A 16300-nucleotide genomic window follows, 5' to 3' on the forward strand; every position below is an offset into this window, starting at 1 on the left:
ATTATGGTAGGTGAAACTAGTTAGGGGGAGAAACTGACATAGTATGATCTTTCTCATATGTGTTATATAAAGAAACATAATGGTGGGAGCAAATATCCAAAAAAAAAAAGAACAAGAGTATTGAATCTGAATCCCAATCATTAACAATTTGGTAATGCCTGGTGAATTAATTAAAAAAAAGAAAAACATTAATGAAAAATTTTAATATTAGCCCTTATTGTCATATTTTCACTAGTAAGTTTAGATAAATGCCTGTCTTGATAACATTTTGAAGAGGGGTTATGAGGGCCCGGAGAGATAGCACAGCGGCGTTTGCCTTGCAAGCAGCCGATCCAGGACCAAAGGTGGTTGGTTCGAATCCCGGTGTACATATGGTACCCCGTGCCTGCTAGGAGCTATTTCTGAGCAGACAGCCAGGAGTAACCCCTGAGCACTGCCGGGTGTGGCCCAAAAACAAAAACAAAAAAAAAAAAAAGAAGAGGAGTTATGAAAATGTATATTTATAGAGGAATTGGTCCTAATTTTTAGCTGGGCATTTTTTTTGCCATTTATGCTGTGAACAACAACAAAAATCTTCAGAACAGAAGATGAGATGAGTTTAGAAATAGTGATTTTTTTTCTCTAAATATTTCTCTTCATTTTTAATACCGCCATAGAATGTGCAAGCACCTGGACACTGCCAACATAGGTTAATAATAGGTGCAAAATAATAGGTACATAATAATCTTTGTGAAATGAAAAAATCTTCTTTCAAATTACTTCTGTTACCTGGGAGATTCCCATATTATCACATAAAAACATACTCAAGTCATCCCATCTTAAAGACATTTTTCTGTTAGAACTTAATTTCTTTATTAATTAGATAATTTAGGCAAAACATATATCTCATATGAAATTAAAAGTGATTACTTTTTATATCATTAATTTTGTTATTAATAAAATGTCAAGTACATTTTATGGCAAATAATCTTATGGGATTAGCATAAATTACTTAAAGTTCAGTTATTGAATATGCTTTTCTGTAAATAGTTTTCTATGGGGTATTGGATCTAATTTTTCTTTAGCAAATCTTTACTAATTTTTTTAGGCTAGTCAAGTGAAGCAGTGGGAGTGGAGAAGGAACAAAGAAATCTGTAACTGGCTATGATCAACTAATTGTAAACACCACTGCATTCGAACCAGCCAAGAACATTTGCCTTGCATGCTGCTGACCTGGGACGAACCAGGTTCAAACTCTGGCCTCCCAAATGGTCCCCCAAGCATGTCAGGAGCGATTTCTGAGCATAGAACAAGGAGTAACCCCTGAGGGCTGCCAGGTGTGACCCAAAAACAAAACAAAAATATTGTCATAAATATTATTTTCCTTCAAATTATGCTTTCTTTCGTATTTTTCCTCATGAAAATACTATTGATGGAAATCATTATATATTTTTAATTTGAGATTTGTATGGGACACACCAGGTGGTTCTTAATGCTATTTCTGGATCTATGTTCTTTTTTTTAATAGTATCTTTCTTTAAGTATCACGCTTAAAAACATGATGTGTTCTGGTGTCACTTCAGAGCTGGAAAACCATGATTTTCTGGAGGATCATATGGTGCTAAGAAATCAACCAATAACTTTTCCAAGGCAAGTGCATTAACTCATTTTCTATCTCTTCTCTTTATATTTTTATTATTTTATATATTATCTGCTCACTTTATTGAGGGATCTTATGTATACTATTATAGTAAATAATATAAGCTAAGAAGAACACTCCAGGACATTAAGACTACAGGCATATTCAAGAAGGAAACTCCAAGCAAGTGAAAGCAGAGATTAACAGATGGGAATATATTAAGCTGAGAAGCTTCTGCACCTCAAAGGAAATAGCGCCCAAGATACAAGAGCCATCCACTGAGTGGGAGAAACTATTCACCCAATACCCATCAGATAAGGGGCTAATCTCCAAAATATACAAGGCACTGACAGAAATTTACAAGAAAAAAACATCTAATCCCATCAAAAAATGGGGAGAAGAAATGGACAGACACTTTGACAAAGAAGAAATACAAATGGCCAAAAGACACATGAAAAAATGTTCCACATCACTAATCATCAGGGAGATGCAAATCAAAACAACTATGAGGTACCACCTCACACCACAGAGAATGGCACACATCACAAAGAATGAGAATAAACAGTGTTGGCGGGGATGTGGAGAGAAAGGAACTCTTATCCACTGCTGGTGGGAATGCCATCTAGTTCAACCTTTATGGAAAGAGATAAGGAGATTCCTCCAAAAACTGGATATTGAGCTCCCATACGATCCAGCTATACCACTCCTAGGAATATACCCTAGGAACACAAAAATACAATACAAAAACCCCTTTCTTACACCTATATTCACTGCAGCACTATTTACCATAGCAAGACTCTGGAAACAACCTAGATGCCCTTCATCAGACGAATGGCTAAAGAAACTGGTACATATACACAATGGAATATTATGCAGCTGTCAGGAGAGATGAAGTCATGGAATTTTTCTATAATGGATGTACACGGAATCTATTATGCTGAGTGAAATAAGTCAAAGAGAGAGAGAGAAAGATGCAGAATGATCTCACTCATCTATGGGTTTTAAGAAAAATGAAAGACATTCTTGCAATAATAATTTTCAGACACAAAAGAGAAAAGAGCTGGAAGTTCCAGCTCACCTCAGGAAGTTCACCACAAAGAGTGATGAGTTTATTTAGAGAAATAACTACATTTTCAACTGTCCTAATAATGAGAATGTATGAGGGAAATGGAAAGCCTGTCTAGAGTACAGGCGGGGGTCGGGTGGGGAGGAGGGAGATTTGGGACATTGGTGATGGGAACGTTGAACTGGTGATGGATGGTGTTCTTCACATGACTGAAAACCAAACACAATCATGTATGTAATCAAGGTGTTTAAATAAAATAAAAAAACTTGTCTTTAGATAGCAAGCTTTATCTCTTCTTTCCCAGATGTTATTTATCCCCCACTCATGCTAGTTTGGATTACAACTCAGTGCTAAAAAACAAGTCAAAAATCCTCTTCTAGAGAAAGATTAAGAGAAATCATTTTATAGCATAGCATTCCATACAAAATTATCCCTTAGTAAATAGTTAGGTATAAACCCTGAGTATAGCTGGGTATAGACCAATTTCCTTACTTAGTTCCCCCAAAATAATAATTCTTGGGCTAGGAGGTAATTCCATGTTTTGAACACATGCATTGTATGTGGGATGCCCAGGTTTGATCACCACCTGAGCACTTTTTTAGTAGGCCTTGACCACTGATGGATGTGGCTCCTAAACACATGAATAACTTTTTAAATGTTTAATAACATTGTAATATAAATAAAAAGTGGAGACTAAACATTTTTCTGTGTTTGTTTTGGGACCACACCAAAGCTTACCGCTATTATTACAGAGGTCACTCCTGTTGGTGCTCAGGGGACCATGTGTCACACTGGGTATAGAATTAGGGTTGGCCATATGTGAGGCAAGCACCTTAATTATTTATGCAAGCTGAGAGCCAACCTTTTTAAATTTAAAATAGTCTTTAGGATTAGAGTGATAATACAGATGGTAAGGCATTTGCCTTGCTGACCTGGGTTTAATCCTCAGCATTCCATATGGTCCCATGAGCTTTCTAGGAATGATTACTGCGTACAGAGTTAGGAGTACCTACTGAGCACAATCAAGTTTGGTCTAAAGCCAGAATAAAATAATTTAAATAAAACTTCTAAATTGTTTGAGCACCTTCTTGACTAATTCTATCTATGATTATATTCAATTTTGCCTTTATTTTGCTTTACAATCTCTTACAGGACACTATATTCACTACATTCATAACCTCTAATTTTCACTTTCATTCTTCATTTCCAAGGAAATTTTTCAAGTGAATTGTACTCTTTTTTAATTTATTTAAAGAAAATGCATCACGTAGCAGTCATAGTAGACATAATTTGTGTCAAGATAAGTGAGAGAAACATTATTTAAAAAAAAAAGAAATGAAAAAGGAAGAGTAGAATAATTTTTTAAAAAAATATAAAGTGCAGTTAGAAGCAATTTATTAAAATTATTTTTATCTCCAATGAGGTCATTAGGATAATGGCAGAAGGTTTAGTAAGCTCTGATTGTTAGCTTATCATTCTCTTAGTTCATTTGTTTCCAAACTTTAAGTGACCTCAGGTACACATTGGCATTTAAATTAGTATGTCCTATGGGAAACATTAAAATGAAGCATCAAACAAATGAAGTTGTCCAGAAATTCAAAGTACTATTACTGATACTTCTTCTTTTGTGGAACATGTTCTCAAATGCCAGTTCTTCCAGAGTAGGAAATGTGGGGAAGAGAGTGCCTTCACTCACTCTAAAAAAAAAAACCCATATGATGTCAGCCCAAATACTGGCAAACCAGAGTTTTATCAGATTGTTGTCTCTTCACAGACTCATGGAGGAGTGGTGAAGAAGGGTCATACACAGATTATGGGAGATAGATGCAGCAGGCCTGGATTCAATAGGATGAGGCTTGGCTTGTCCTCTCCTCCAGAGATTGCCAGCTTTAACTATGTGGCTAGTGTAGTCAGGATTTTTTAGTTTCGTTTACATCACTTTAGAGAAAAGAGTAGACTATAGAGCTGGTCTAGTGCAAATATGACATGTGTGCTGTGCTTTTTAAAAACCTTTCTGTCTGCTGCTTTGCTTTTCCTCTCAGTTCAAATATTTCAATAATAATTGGATGCATTGTTATTCAACCTGGAAGTCCAACATATGGGGACAGGTCTTTATAGGAACACATAGTGACTTAAAAGTAAATTGACAGATATGTGTCTTTATGCTTAAAAATCTTAATTAGAGGGGCCAGAGACATAGCATGGAGTTAAGGCATTTATTTGCCTTTCATGCGGAAGGATGGTGGTTTGAATCCTGGTATCCCATATGGTCCCCTGAGGCTGCCAGGAGCGATTTCTGAGTGTAGAGCCAGGAGTAACCCCTGAGTGCTGCCAGGTGTGACCCAAAAACAAACAAACAAAAAATCTTAATTAGAGGGGCAAGGGGAGAAAAAAAAATTAATGAGATAAATCATTTTCAAAGTCCCAAAGAGAGGTAGGTTTTTTAGGTAAATGAAAACCCAGTTTTTATATCAAATTTATGACTGTTGACTGAATAGAATTGGTTTCTAACTATAACTCCAACTTTTTACAAAATTGGGGCAAACTCAAATGACCTCAGGAAAACATTTCTGAAGTTATTATTGGATGGTTAGGCTTAAGGGGCGGAGTTGGGCTTAGAGAAATCAGAACCATACTAATAAATAGAATTTGGAAAAATTCACATGATGACTCAAGTTAGTTTAGCTCCAGAAGACAGATCTGACCAAGGGAGAACAAGAAAAACAAAATGAATGATGTGAAAGTTGCTGTTTTGGGCAGGGAAGGAACAGGCAAATCTGGTGAGTGATGTTTTCTATGGAATGACAGGTAGCAGATGTAAAAGTGTAAGTTATAGTTACTGTATGTTAAATTAATATTTGATTCAGATTTTTTTTTTGTGGTTTTTGGGTCACACCCGGCAGGGCTCAGGGGTTATTCCTGGCTTCATGCTCAGAAATTGATCCTGGCAGGCACGGGGGACCATATGGGATGCTGGGATTCGAACTGATGACCTCCTGCATGAAAGGCAAACACCTTACCTCCATGCTATCTCTCCGGCCCCTGATTCAGATTTCTTGTAAATACAAAATGCATCGCAAAATAAAACAGTGTAGAGGGCAACATGTAAAATTTGACATTTGTAATGTGACAAAATATTTTAACATTTAATAAATGTTTAACATTCACAAAATGTTTTTACTGTATTAGATATAATTTTTATATGACATATACATTAACTCTATGAAATTTCATTTGGAGCTTTCATATTTACAAACAAAAATACATTTCCTACTGACTTCTTCAGTACAACAGCCCTCACCTGCCAGTAGGTAAGCATGGCCTCAAAAGCATTTACTGCCTTGAGGCTAACTGGGAAGAGAGATGTTAACCTTCCAGTGATTTATTGCTTAAATATATCATTTTCCCATAAAAGAAATTTGGAGGATTGTGGCTTTGTACATACATAGATGCTGAGTGATAGATGCCTTGACTTTGGAAGACAGAGGCCTGATGAATAACCACCAGTCAGAAAAGGAACCGAAGTAAGACATAAAAATAGAGGTCTTTATTTTTTTTTTTTTAAAGAAAACACTGTTTCTTTAAACAAAAGTAAAAGTCTTGACATAGTCCTTGTCATAATTTGCATGTAGAACCTGGGAGACACTTGATTGATTTCATTAGGAAGACAGAGATGCCATAATATGTAAATAAGAAGTCTGTTACTGTTACAAAAGGTTAAGTTGCCTTTTGTGTTTGTATTCATAAATTAATTATTGTTTTTCTTTTTAGTGCCTTTTCTTGCTAGCTTGCTAATCTTTGAAGTGTGCAATAGAAATCTTGTTGACTAGACTATAGTTTAATAAAACTTTAAAGTTTTTCATAATGCTTAGTGATTTTCTTTTGAGTTAGATAAACCCTATGTCCACAACTAAATTATCTACATCCTAAAGCAGCAACAACCCTAGATGTATCTTGTTTGTTTTGCAGCCCTTATAGTAAGGTTTCTTACAAAGAGATTCATTGGAGAATATGCTTCTAGTTTTGGTAAGTTATTTCTCTATATAATTTCACTCTAAAATTTAAATATCACAGTTAAACCATAATTAAGAGAAGCATTTTAATATCTCTAATATTTTTGTCTTATAAGCATTATTCAAAGATTCTTCTAGAAATTCTAAAATAAGTATTTGAATATCATATTATTTTATAATAAAGTATTTATAGTTTGATTTTGATAACCACTGAACTGGATTAGAAAGTGATTTGGTTTCAGGCTAAAACTAGGAGAAAAATAAATATTGAAACTTGGATCTTGCCCAAAATAACATTGAGGAGCCTGTGAGTATGAATATTTTTGTAATCTATGGAGAAAATTTGAAATTAAGTCAACATCTGTTGAAGATAAGAATTTAATTATAAAAACAAATTAAGAAAAAAAAAAACAAATTAAGTATAACATAAAGCTTATTTTTATTGCACAATCATGTGAAAATTACAGGAAAACAATGTTTAATTAAATATAATTTCTTAATTATCTATATTGATTATGTAAGTTTTAGATAAATTCTAAAACAAATGCCAGAGCACCTTGATATAATCTTCAGGTCATTTCATTAATATTACTAAAAATGTATGGTATTTTAATCAAATTTAGTGTGACATTTGGAATACTATAACATTAAGAAGTGAGAAATTTTGTCAGTTTTTAGTGTATTTTGATTTCAGCAGTGAATCAAAACTTATATCTTGGGGGCCGGGTAGGTGGCGCTGGAGGTAAGGTGTCTGCCTTGCAAGCGCTAGCCAAGGAAGGACCACGGTTCGACCCCCCGGCGTCCCATATGGTCCCCCCAAGCCAGGGGCGATTTCTGAGCACATAGCCAGGAGTAACCCCTGAGCGTCAAACGGGTGTGGCCCAAAAACCAAAAAAAAAAAAAAAAAAAAAAAAAAAAAAACTTATATCTTACCTGAATGAAAGTATTAGGGAAATAATTTTTTTACCTTTTAAAATTTATTTTGATTTGGGGCCACACTTGGGGGTGGCAGGGTTCTGTACTCAGGAATCAGTTTTGATGAAGCTTGGGAGAACATACAGGTACCAGGATTGAATCTAGTTTAACCATGTGCAAGGCAAGTACACTACCCATTGTGCTATCTCTCAAGACCTAGGTTTAAGTTTCTTAAAATAAGAACTATATACTTGTAGTAAATATGAGAAATGGTAGAAAGGGGATTAAGTGTACTTAGTTTAGAGAAGAAAAATTTTGGTTGCAAATCTAATTTCTCATGAGATATAAATGAAAAACTTTGAACTTATACATGGCATTATTAACAGTTCTTTTGAAAATAACTGAAGAATTACGGTTCTTCCTACATGTACTCAAGAGTTTATTAGTCCATTAACATTTAACATTCTTAATAAAGAGCTTGAAAACTGAATATAAGAATATGCAGATAGAGAAAATTCTATTTTCATATCTTATAACAACAAGTTGATATGCATCTGTGTAGGGTTGGGTGTAAGAAAATGCTCCAGAATAATGAAAAATAAAACTAAAGCTAAAAAACTTAATAGTAGAGATAACAAAACAGTAGAGATAACAAAAAATTACATTCATGTATAAAAGGACCAAATGTAGAATTTTTGTGCCTCTGCTTCTGACAGCTATATAGGACATATAAGGCTTACAGATATCTTCAAAAGACAACTGAATCAAAAGTGGTGCCAAGACAAACTAGCAAAATATTACTGTTGTTATGGAATGAATGGTGGTAAGGGAAATAATAAAAATTATATAAAGTTAAGAAGTGCTGACCCCTGCTGACAGTTTTGATAATTGAGGATGATAGTTTTTAATGTCTTGGAGATTGGTTTGTAATTAGAGAACTTGTGGACGAAGTTTCCAGAAATTGGACAGATATCACATGTTAAGCTTTAATGAAACTGCAATTTAAAATGAGACTAATTAAAACGAGACTAAGGATGATTTTAAAATTTATACCTAATCCCCTAAAGTTTGTTCCTGAAAAGTATATAATATTTTTCCTACTATAAGTTAACATGGTATTTCCAAAATAATTTATGATTTTATGTCAGGATGATCATTTGTTTTTCATAGAAAAATAATATTTTATCAGTACTAAAAGAATAGTTACAGACATTTATTTGTTCATCACTTCAATATCCCATGTATCCCTGGATGGAGATGCTGAAACAAAGAATAAAAAAGACAAATACTAAGTTCCTATTAAGATTTAAAATCTGGAAGAAAGGTTAAGTCAATACGATATTAAATATGTGTATGGAAAGATAGTACAACACAACAAGCAATTGCCTTATGTGAAACCAATACTGGTTTGATCTTTAATACCACATAAATTCTCCCAAATTCCACTAGAAGTGATCTGTAAGCACAAAACTAGTAGTAACCCCAAAACCAGAAGTAAGCCCTGAGCACTGAGTGTAGACCCAAACAAAAAAATAATATAAATTATATAATATGCTGAATGATAGATTGATGATTTTAATGTCGCATGATAATTAAACTTGGGTAATTAGAATAGACCTTGCTGAGAGAATATTTAAATAAAACCATGAAGGTGATGTATTTCAGCCATGATAGCCTTCAGCAGAAAAATCAACTGATTCCTAATAATCACAGATGCGTTGGTTCTGAATAATTATGGGAATGGAATGGAGAAAAGAGCAGTTCAAATAAACAGAATTTGATTGGTAATAGCCTGAGAGACCACAGATGTAATGGGAAGCTAAACAATGAAGGATATTTTCAGGCATTAGAAGGACTAGGTTATCTAGTCAGACGGAGAGTCAAGGAAATTACTGGATCAAATAAGTGTCATGTTCTATCTTTGGGATCATTACTTACCAAGTCACTTTTTCTCATATGTTGAGAGGAGATTAAATAGAAAAATGGAGTTCGGGAAGGAATATAGAAGTGACACAGAAAATTTTGACAAGACCAAAGCAATAAAAACGATAGTTAGGGCCAGAGTATAATCAATGAATATGATGAGAGATAAATAATTTCAAAATGTATCTTTAAAGTAGAGTGATAAGTAGTTCTACTATTTTAAGTATGGGATATAAGCTTAATACAGAATCAAGGATTGCCTTAAGATTTGAGCCTGAGAAATTGGAGCTAAGCCAATAAAATTTAATAAAATGGGAAAATGTGACATATACACTGCAGGGAGTTAGCATTAAATATTCTAAATTTGTGATGTTTCTAAGTCCCTAAGTGGAGAGGGTCAGTAACAATATCTGTGTCTAGAATTCAGAAAGAGGTATGCACTATCGATCCCAATTAAGCTCATTTTCAATAATTGGCATATAAAGCTTTCTGTCTGGAAAAGTCTGGAATGGACCATGGGTAGTCGATAAACTTGATCCATGTTTTCCTTGTGGGAAGTTTGGTTTGCCAAAACTGCTAACTGAGAGCTATAGGGAATGAAAAAGAAATCAAAATTGTGTATTGCCATGCAAGCCACATGAAAGAATTATTTTAAGGAAAAGAATCAGCTTCATTAATGCTGGGAGTACAAGAAAGGTCCAAACTCAAAATTGACCATTGAGTTTAAAAACACAACCTTGATAAAAAAATATATATATAGTCAAATAATTGGAATAAATCCTGAGTACAATAGTGTTAAAACATAAGAGAAGAGAGACTGTAAGATAGTGATTATAAATGGTCACCAAAAAGCCAACAGAGAAAAACAAAATAGAGATTGTAGAAATCTGAAGTATTGTTATGCTGGAGAAAGCCAGATATTATAATATTGTAAATAGAAACACTTGTGATTTGTAAAAGAGATAACTGGGTAAACATAACTTTTATTTGGTGAAAAGAAATAGTTAGAAATAGTTTCTAGAGGCCTGGAGATAGAACAGTGGGTTGAGTGCTTATTTTGTATGGCACCGACCTGGCTTTTATCTCTGGCAACACATATTGTCCTCAGTTACTGCCAGTAGTGATATCTGAGCACTGAGCAATAGTAATTTCTAAAACTTCAGGTGTAACCCAAAATTAAAAAATATATATTTATTGGTTCCCAATAAATAGATTGTTCTTATATATAGATTATTCACTGAGTATTTGATAGATGTTTAGTATATAATTCAAAAACATGTCAGTGAATATATATGGTAGTAAAGTTCACTTCTAAGCAATATATATGAACACATAACAAATGCATGTTTAGGCCTTTAGCAACGCTAAGTATTGACTCTACTGAATTATGCTTCATTGAATTCACTAGATTCTGATTTACATAAATGCATTTTTAAAACTGTAGAGTATTTCCATAGTGATAGCAAATGTATGCCTATTTTCCAGAGTCTATATACAAGAAGCACTTGTGTTTGGAAGGAAAACAACTGAATCTAGAGATATATGACCCTTGTTCTCAAGTAAGTCAATCAAATTACCTTTTGTTTTATTTTTCCATCATATTTAGAAGATGAGGTGAGTATAGAGATATCAGTATTAAAACTAAAATTTTGCGTTAATGTTACTATTGAATTTTAAATTTGTTTTCAAGTTTATACTTAAAAATTCTGTAAACTTATTTCAAAAGTCATCCTATTGAAATACTCTTAATATAGCATCATTGACTTGATTTAATTATATATTTCTATCAAGTTATAGTGTAGCTATCAGAAGTTAAAAGTGGGGGCCAGTGAGGTGGTGCTAGAGGAAAGGTGTCTGCCTTGCAAGTGCTAGCCAAGGAAGGACCGTGGTCCGATCCCCCCGCGTCCCATATGGTTCCCCCAAGCCAGGGGCTATTTCTGAGCGCTTAGCCAGGAATAACCCCTGAGCATCAAAAGGGTGTGGCCACCCCCAAAAAACAAAACATAAACAGAAGTTAAAAGTGAATGACTATATGGGCCAGAGAGATAGCATGGAGGTAAGGCATTTGCCTTGCATGCAGAAAGACGATGGTTTAAATTCCGGTATCTCATATGGGCCCCTGAGCTTGCCAGGAAAAATTTCTGAGCATAGAGCCAGAGCTCTGCCTGAGCACTCCCTGAGCGCTGCTGGATATGACCCAAAATAAATAAATAAATAAATAAATAAATAAATAAATAAATATAAATGAATGACTATCGACACAGGTTTTGTCTAATCTTTAATTATCCACTATGAATAAAGCTTAAGTAAATTCATTTTTGAGTACAAAAATTTCTATCTACTCAAATACAAAGAAATTAAAAATAGAACTGTGGAGCCAGAGCAATAGTACAATGGATAGGGCATTTATCTTGCATGTTGCCAATTACCAGGGTTTAATCACCAGCATTTTATATGGTACGTCAAGCCCACCAGGAGTAATTTCATAGTGCAGAGCCAGGAGTAACCTCTGAGCACCACCCAGTATGGCCCAAAGATATATATGCATATATATACATAAATATACACTCAGTGGCCCATATATATCCATATATATGATTAATACAAAAATATATATGATTGTAGAAGACTAAGCATGGAAAGTAGTTTATCAGGACTTATAGGACAGATTTTTTTAAGTAAAATAAAATACCCTATAATGTTATTTAAGTAACATTAATTTGTAAAATTTTAATCTAGAGGCACAAATAAACATTTTATATAATAAAACAGATATTTTATTATTAAATTGATTGACTACATTATCTCTTTTTAAAAAGAAATATCTGGATATTACGTCAAAAGGCCATTAATATAGCTTACCAAAATTTCAAAACAATGGAATTATTTTCTTAGACAAAAAATGTAAATGAGAGATAACTAACATTATTGTAATTTCTGTTTATTTATAATTTATTTTAACAGATGGTAATAAAATCAAAAATCAAATATAGTTTAAAATATTATTTTGAATATAACTCTTTCAATTTTTCAAAATCATAAAATATTTGTGTTAGATCCAATATTTTCAATGTGTTTTGCTTATTTTCAGCCACAAAAAAGAAAATTTTCCCTTATAAGTGAATTGCACTGGGCAGATGGGTTCATTATTGTGTATGACATCAGTGACAGGTCTTCATTTGCTTTTGCAAAAGCACTAATCTATAGAATTCGAGAGCCACAAACTAGTCACTGTAAAAGGTAAGATATTTTCATTCATTTTTCCTTTCTTTTAAATAAATCATCATAGAGCTGTTAGCATCATTAGGAAGAGTTTTATACAGACTTCCAATTACAAAATTTAACAGCCCTGAACAATTCACCTTCCATTCCACAGGAGACACACATGTAGTAAAAGAACTAGGATGAGAATTCTTTATATCTTGGCTGACATAAAGTTACTTGCCCTGAGTAAATGACTATTTTACAAGACAGCCTCTATTGTTAACATGACAGTCAGATGCAAAATAATGATTGTCTCTGTACACAAGATAGTTGCTTCCAACATTTTATTTTCATTCCCACAAAAATATCGAAGATACTAAATAAAACCAGATTTATGACATTTGACATTTAATTCTTAGTCATTGGGTTGTTCACTCTATCAGAGTAAAAAAGAATGAATAACCAAAACATTATAAATTCTATATAAAACAATACATATTCTCCATGTTACCTCCTGAAATAATTTATTAACACTTCAGTGTTTTAGATTGTTTTCACAAACATATAATGATTAAAAGAGGACCTAATTGTGCTAAAAGCATTCTTAAATTTAAACATGTAAATTCCTAATTTTAGTTTTTCTTATTTAAAAATATATATACTATCTATCCTTTCCCACTTAAGAGACTTTTTACAATGTACTAGTGGAGGAATTCTTTGTGCATTTATCTAATTTTGCCCTTAGAATCCAAAAAAAGATTACAACCTAGGGAGAAAAAGAACACATTATCATCACTGAAATTTTAAGTATGGGCTCTTAATATCTATTTTAAATGGTACTATCATGAAATCATCAGACAGTGACTGATAAAAGGCATTATCTTCCAGCTAGCTCATGTAAATTCTCATGTATATCTGATTGACCTGAGGTAAACCACTTTAATCTCTGGATTTCAGTTTTCTGATTATAAAACCGATGGAAGTTTGGTAGGATAAAAGAAAGTGATGTTACTAAAGTACCACCTGACCCTGATTCTCTATAATGTTACTGACATTAAAATTTCCATTTCAATCACAAAAATCCTTATGTTTAAATATCATGGGATTAGTAAGGGGCAATAATAAATTTTTTGATTGTCCTCCAGATCAAAAGAATCTCACTAAATATATATTTACCATGGATGAACCTGATTAGTACAGAGGGTAAGGTACTTACCTTGCATATGAATGATGGTGTTGTGATCTCTGGCACTACATACAGTTCCCTTACTTAGCCTTGCCAAGTATGATCCTGAGTACTGCTGGGTGTGGACCTTCAAAATAAAAATGTAAAAATTGCTCATGGAGATCTGCATTTGATATATTTAAAGCCATCTTAATTTTCTGATGAGACTACTTTTTCCTAGGTTTTCATATTTTCAGTATATAAACAGATTAAAAAACTTTGGCAGTTTCAGAAAATTTAATATTTGTCATTCTTCAGAATATTTTATTTACCCTTCTCTATGAAGTTGTTATACATTTTGTGAACTATGTACAAGATTAAATAATAATACCTTAACTTCAATATTTTTTTCTTACAACTTACCCTGTAACATAAATAAAATTATCAGTTATCAGTACTAGGGGAACAATATTTCTTTAGACAGTCAAATATTATCCATGCTTACCCATTTTTTTCTACTTCCTTGGCAGTTACATATTGAAGTCTTCACATAAAAGTAACTCAAGTTAAAAAATAATTTTTGCTACTTTGAAGACATTCATTAAATCTAAAATATTCTTAAAATTAATTTTTTGTCTGAAGTCATATGAAATATTACCCAGATTACGATTTAATAAGTATTTAAAAGAAAAAAGCAGAAAGATATTGAGTAATATTATTCAATGTTATTATGAAATAGTATTGAATATTATGAATAAGAATTATAATTAGGAAAATAATGTATACTTTTTATTCGATTAGAGTAGCTGTTTGATAGAGACATTGCTTTAATTTTATAAAGAAATGAAAAATACTACCTACTATATATCTTTGTTACTTAGCATTATGCTAATTTTTCTCAAATACACCATTTGATTCCATCTATTTATGAAAATTCTGTGTGATGAGGAATATTTTACCACTTTTATTATACAGAAAACTATACACAAGGAAAATAGTGACTCATGCCTTATTTAGCAGATATATTCAGAATTTAAGATTAAATGTATGCCTCTTAAATCCTAATTTTAAGAACTTTGTTACTTCACATTAGACCATTTTTCTAAGTTAACAGGAGTATGTATCATCTTCCATACATCCATATACCTGACCAAAGTGGCATCCATAATTGAGAGATATATTCTTCATTTTTAATCAAGTTTTTATATAAACTTACTTTTAAAGTGCTGTTAACATGTTCTCGCCAAAAGATTTTGTATCTGTATTTCAGAGCTGTGGAATCAGCAGTGTTTTTGGTTGGTAACAAGCAAGATCTCTGTCATGTGCGAGAAGTTCGCTGGGAAGAAGGACACAAACTAGCACTGGATAATCGATGTCAGTTCTGTGAACTGTCAGCAGCAGAGCAGTTTCTGGAGGTCGAAATGATGTTTCTAGGAATCATCAAAGATATCCTGGCAACCTTCAAACTCAAAGAAAAGAGGAGACCCAGTGGATCAAAATCCATGGCCAAACTGATCAATAATGTATTTGGAAAGAGAAGAAAATCCGTTTAGTGGATATGATCGTAGGGAATGAATGTGTTTAGTTTTAAGACTTCACTTGTTAATTAAATTTACTCATTATGTGTAATTTTAAGTAATAATTCACTCAGCAAGACTAAGTTAATGTAATCACAGCTATTTTGAAATATACAATTTCCCATTTGGGGTAGTCTGTATTTTGGGCACTCTGCTTTACTTACATTTTGTTTTTAATTATAGATAATAGCCCTCTAGTTTATGGTTGTGTTGCTATCTAGTTTGACTTGCCAAATTAACTTTATAATTTTTAAACTACATACCATAAATCTATTTTGGATTTTTATTCGGTAAGCAAATAATCGTGAATACTGCGATAGTTGAAGGCCAGCCACGGGCCACAAAATGTTGTACAGAAGCCGCAACAACTCGCGGGCCGCGAGTTTGAGACCCCTGCAACCTTGGGGCTGGAGAGGTGGCGCTAGAGGTAAGGTGTCTGCCTTGAAAGCGCTAGTCAAGGAAGGACCGCAGTTCGATCCCCCAGCGTCCCATATGGTCCGCCCAAGCCAGGGGTAATATCTGAGCGCTTAACCAGGAGTATCCCCTGAGCATCAAAGAGGTGTGGCCCTCAAAAAAACAAAAAAAAAATTAAATTTATAATAATATTCTTATAGTTAATATGCTTTAGGACTTAGAAATTTGTAGTGTTCTTTCGGACAGCAACTGTCCAATCCTGAACAGCTCCCTTCAACAGCACCAGGACCCTTATCCCCCCACTAAGAAATCCGTAATACGGCTCTGGCACCAACTTGCAACAGGTTGATACAACAACCTGACAATAAGGAAACAGCAAAAACTTGATCCAAGAAATGTTACCCT

At 33.4% G+C, this 16300-nt stretch overlaps 1 protein-coding gene across 1 annotated transcript; it reads left to right on the forward strand.

The window, feature by feature from the left end:
• Positions 1-5412: 5412 nt before the first annotated feature.
• On the forward strand, positions 5413-15457 carry RERGL (RERG like). Its single transcript, XM_049783707.1, has 5 exons — positions 5413-5464; positions 6654-6710; positions 11021-11094; positions 12627-12775; positions 15175-15457. Exons 1-5 carry the CDS (start codon positions 5413-5415, stop codon positions 15455-15457), a joined length of 615 nt encoding a protein of 204 aa, XP_049639664.1.
• Positions 15458-16300: the final 843 nt, after the last annotated feature.

Source organism: Suncus etruscus, chromosome 11 (assembly GCF_024139225.1).
Source record: "Suncus etruscus isolate mSunEtr1 chromosome 11, mSunEtr1.pri.cur, whole genome shotgun sequence".
Classification (NCBI taxonomy): Eukaryota; Metazoa; Chordata; class Mammalia; order Eulipotyphla; family Soricidae; genus Suncus; species Suncus etruscus.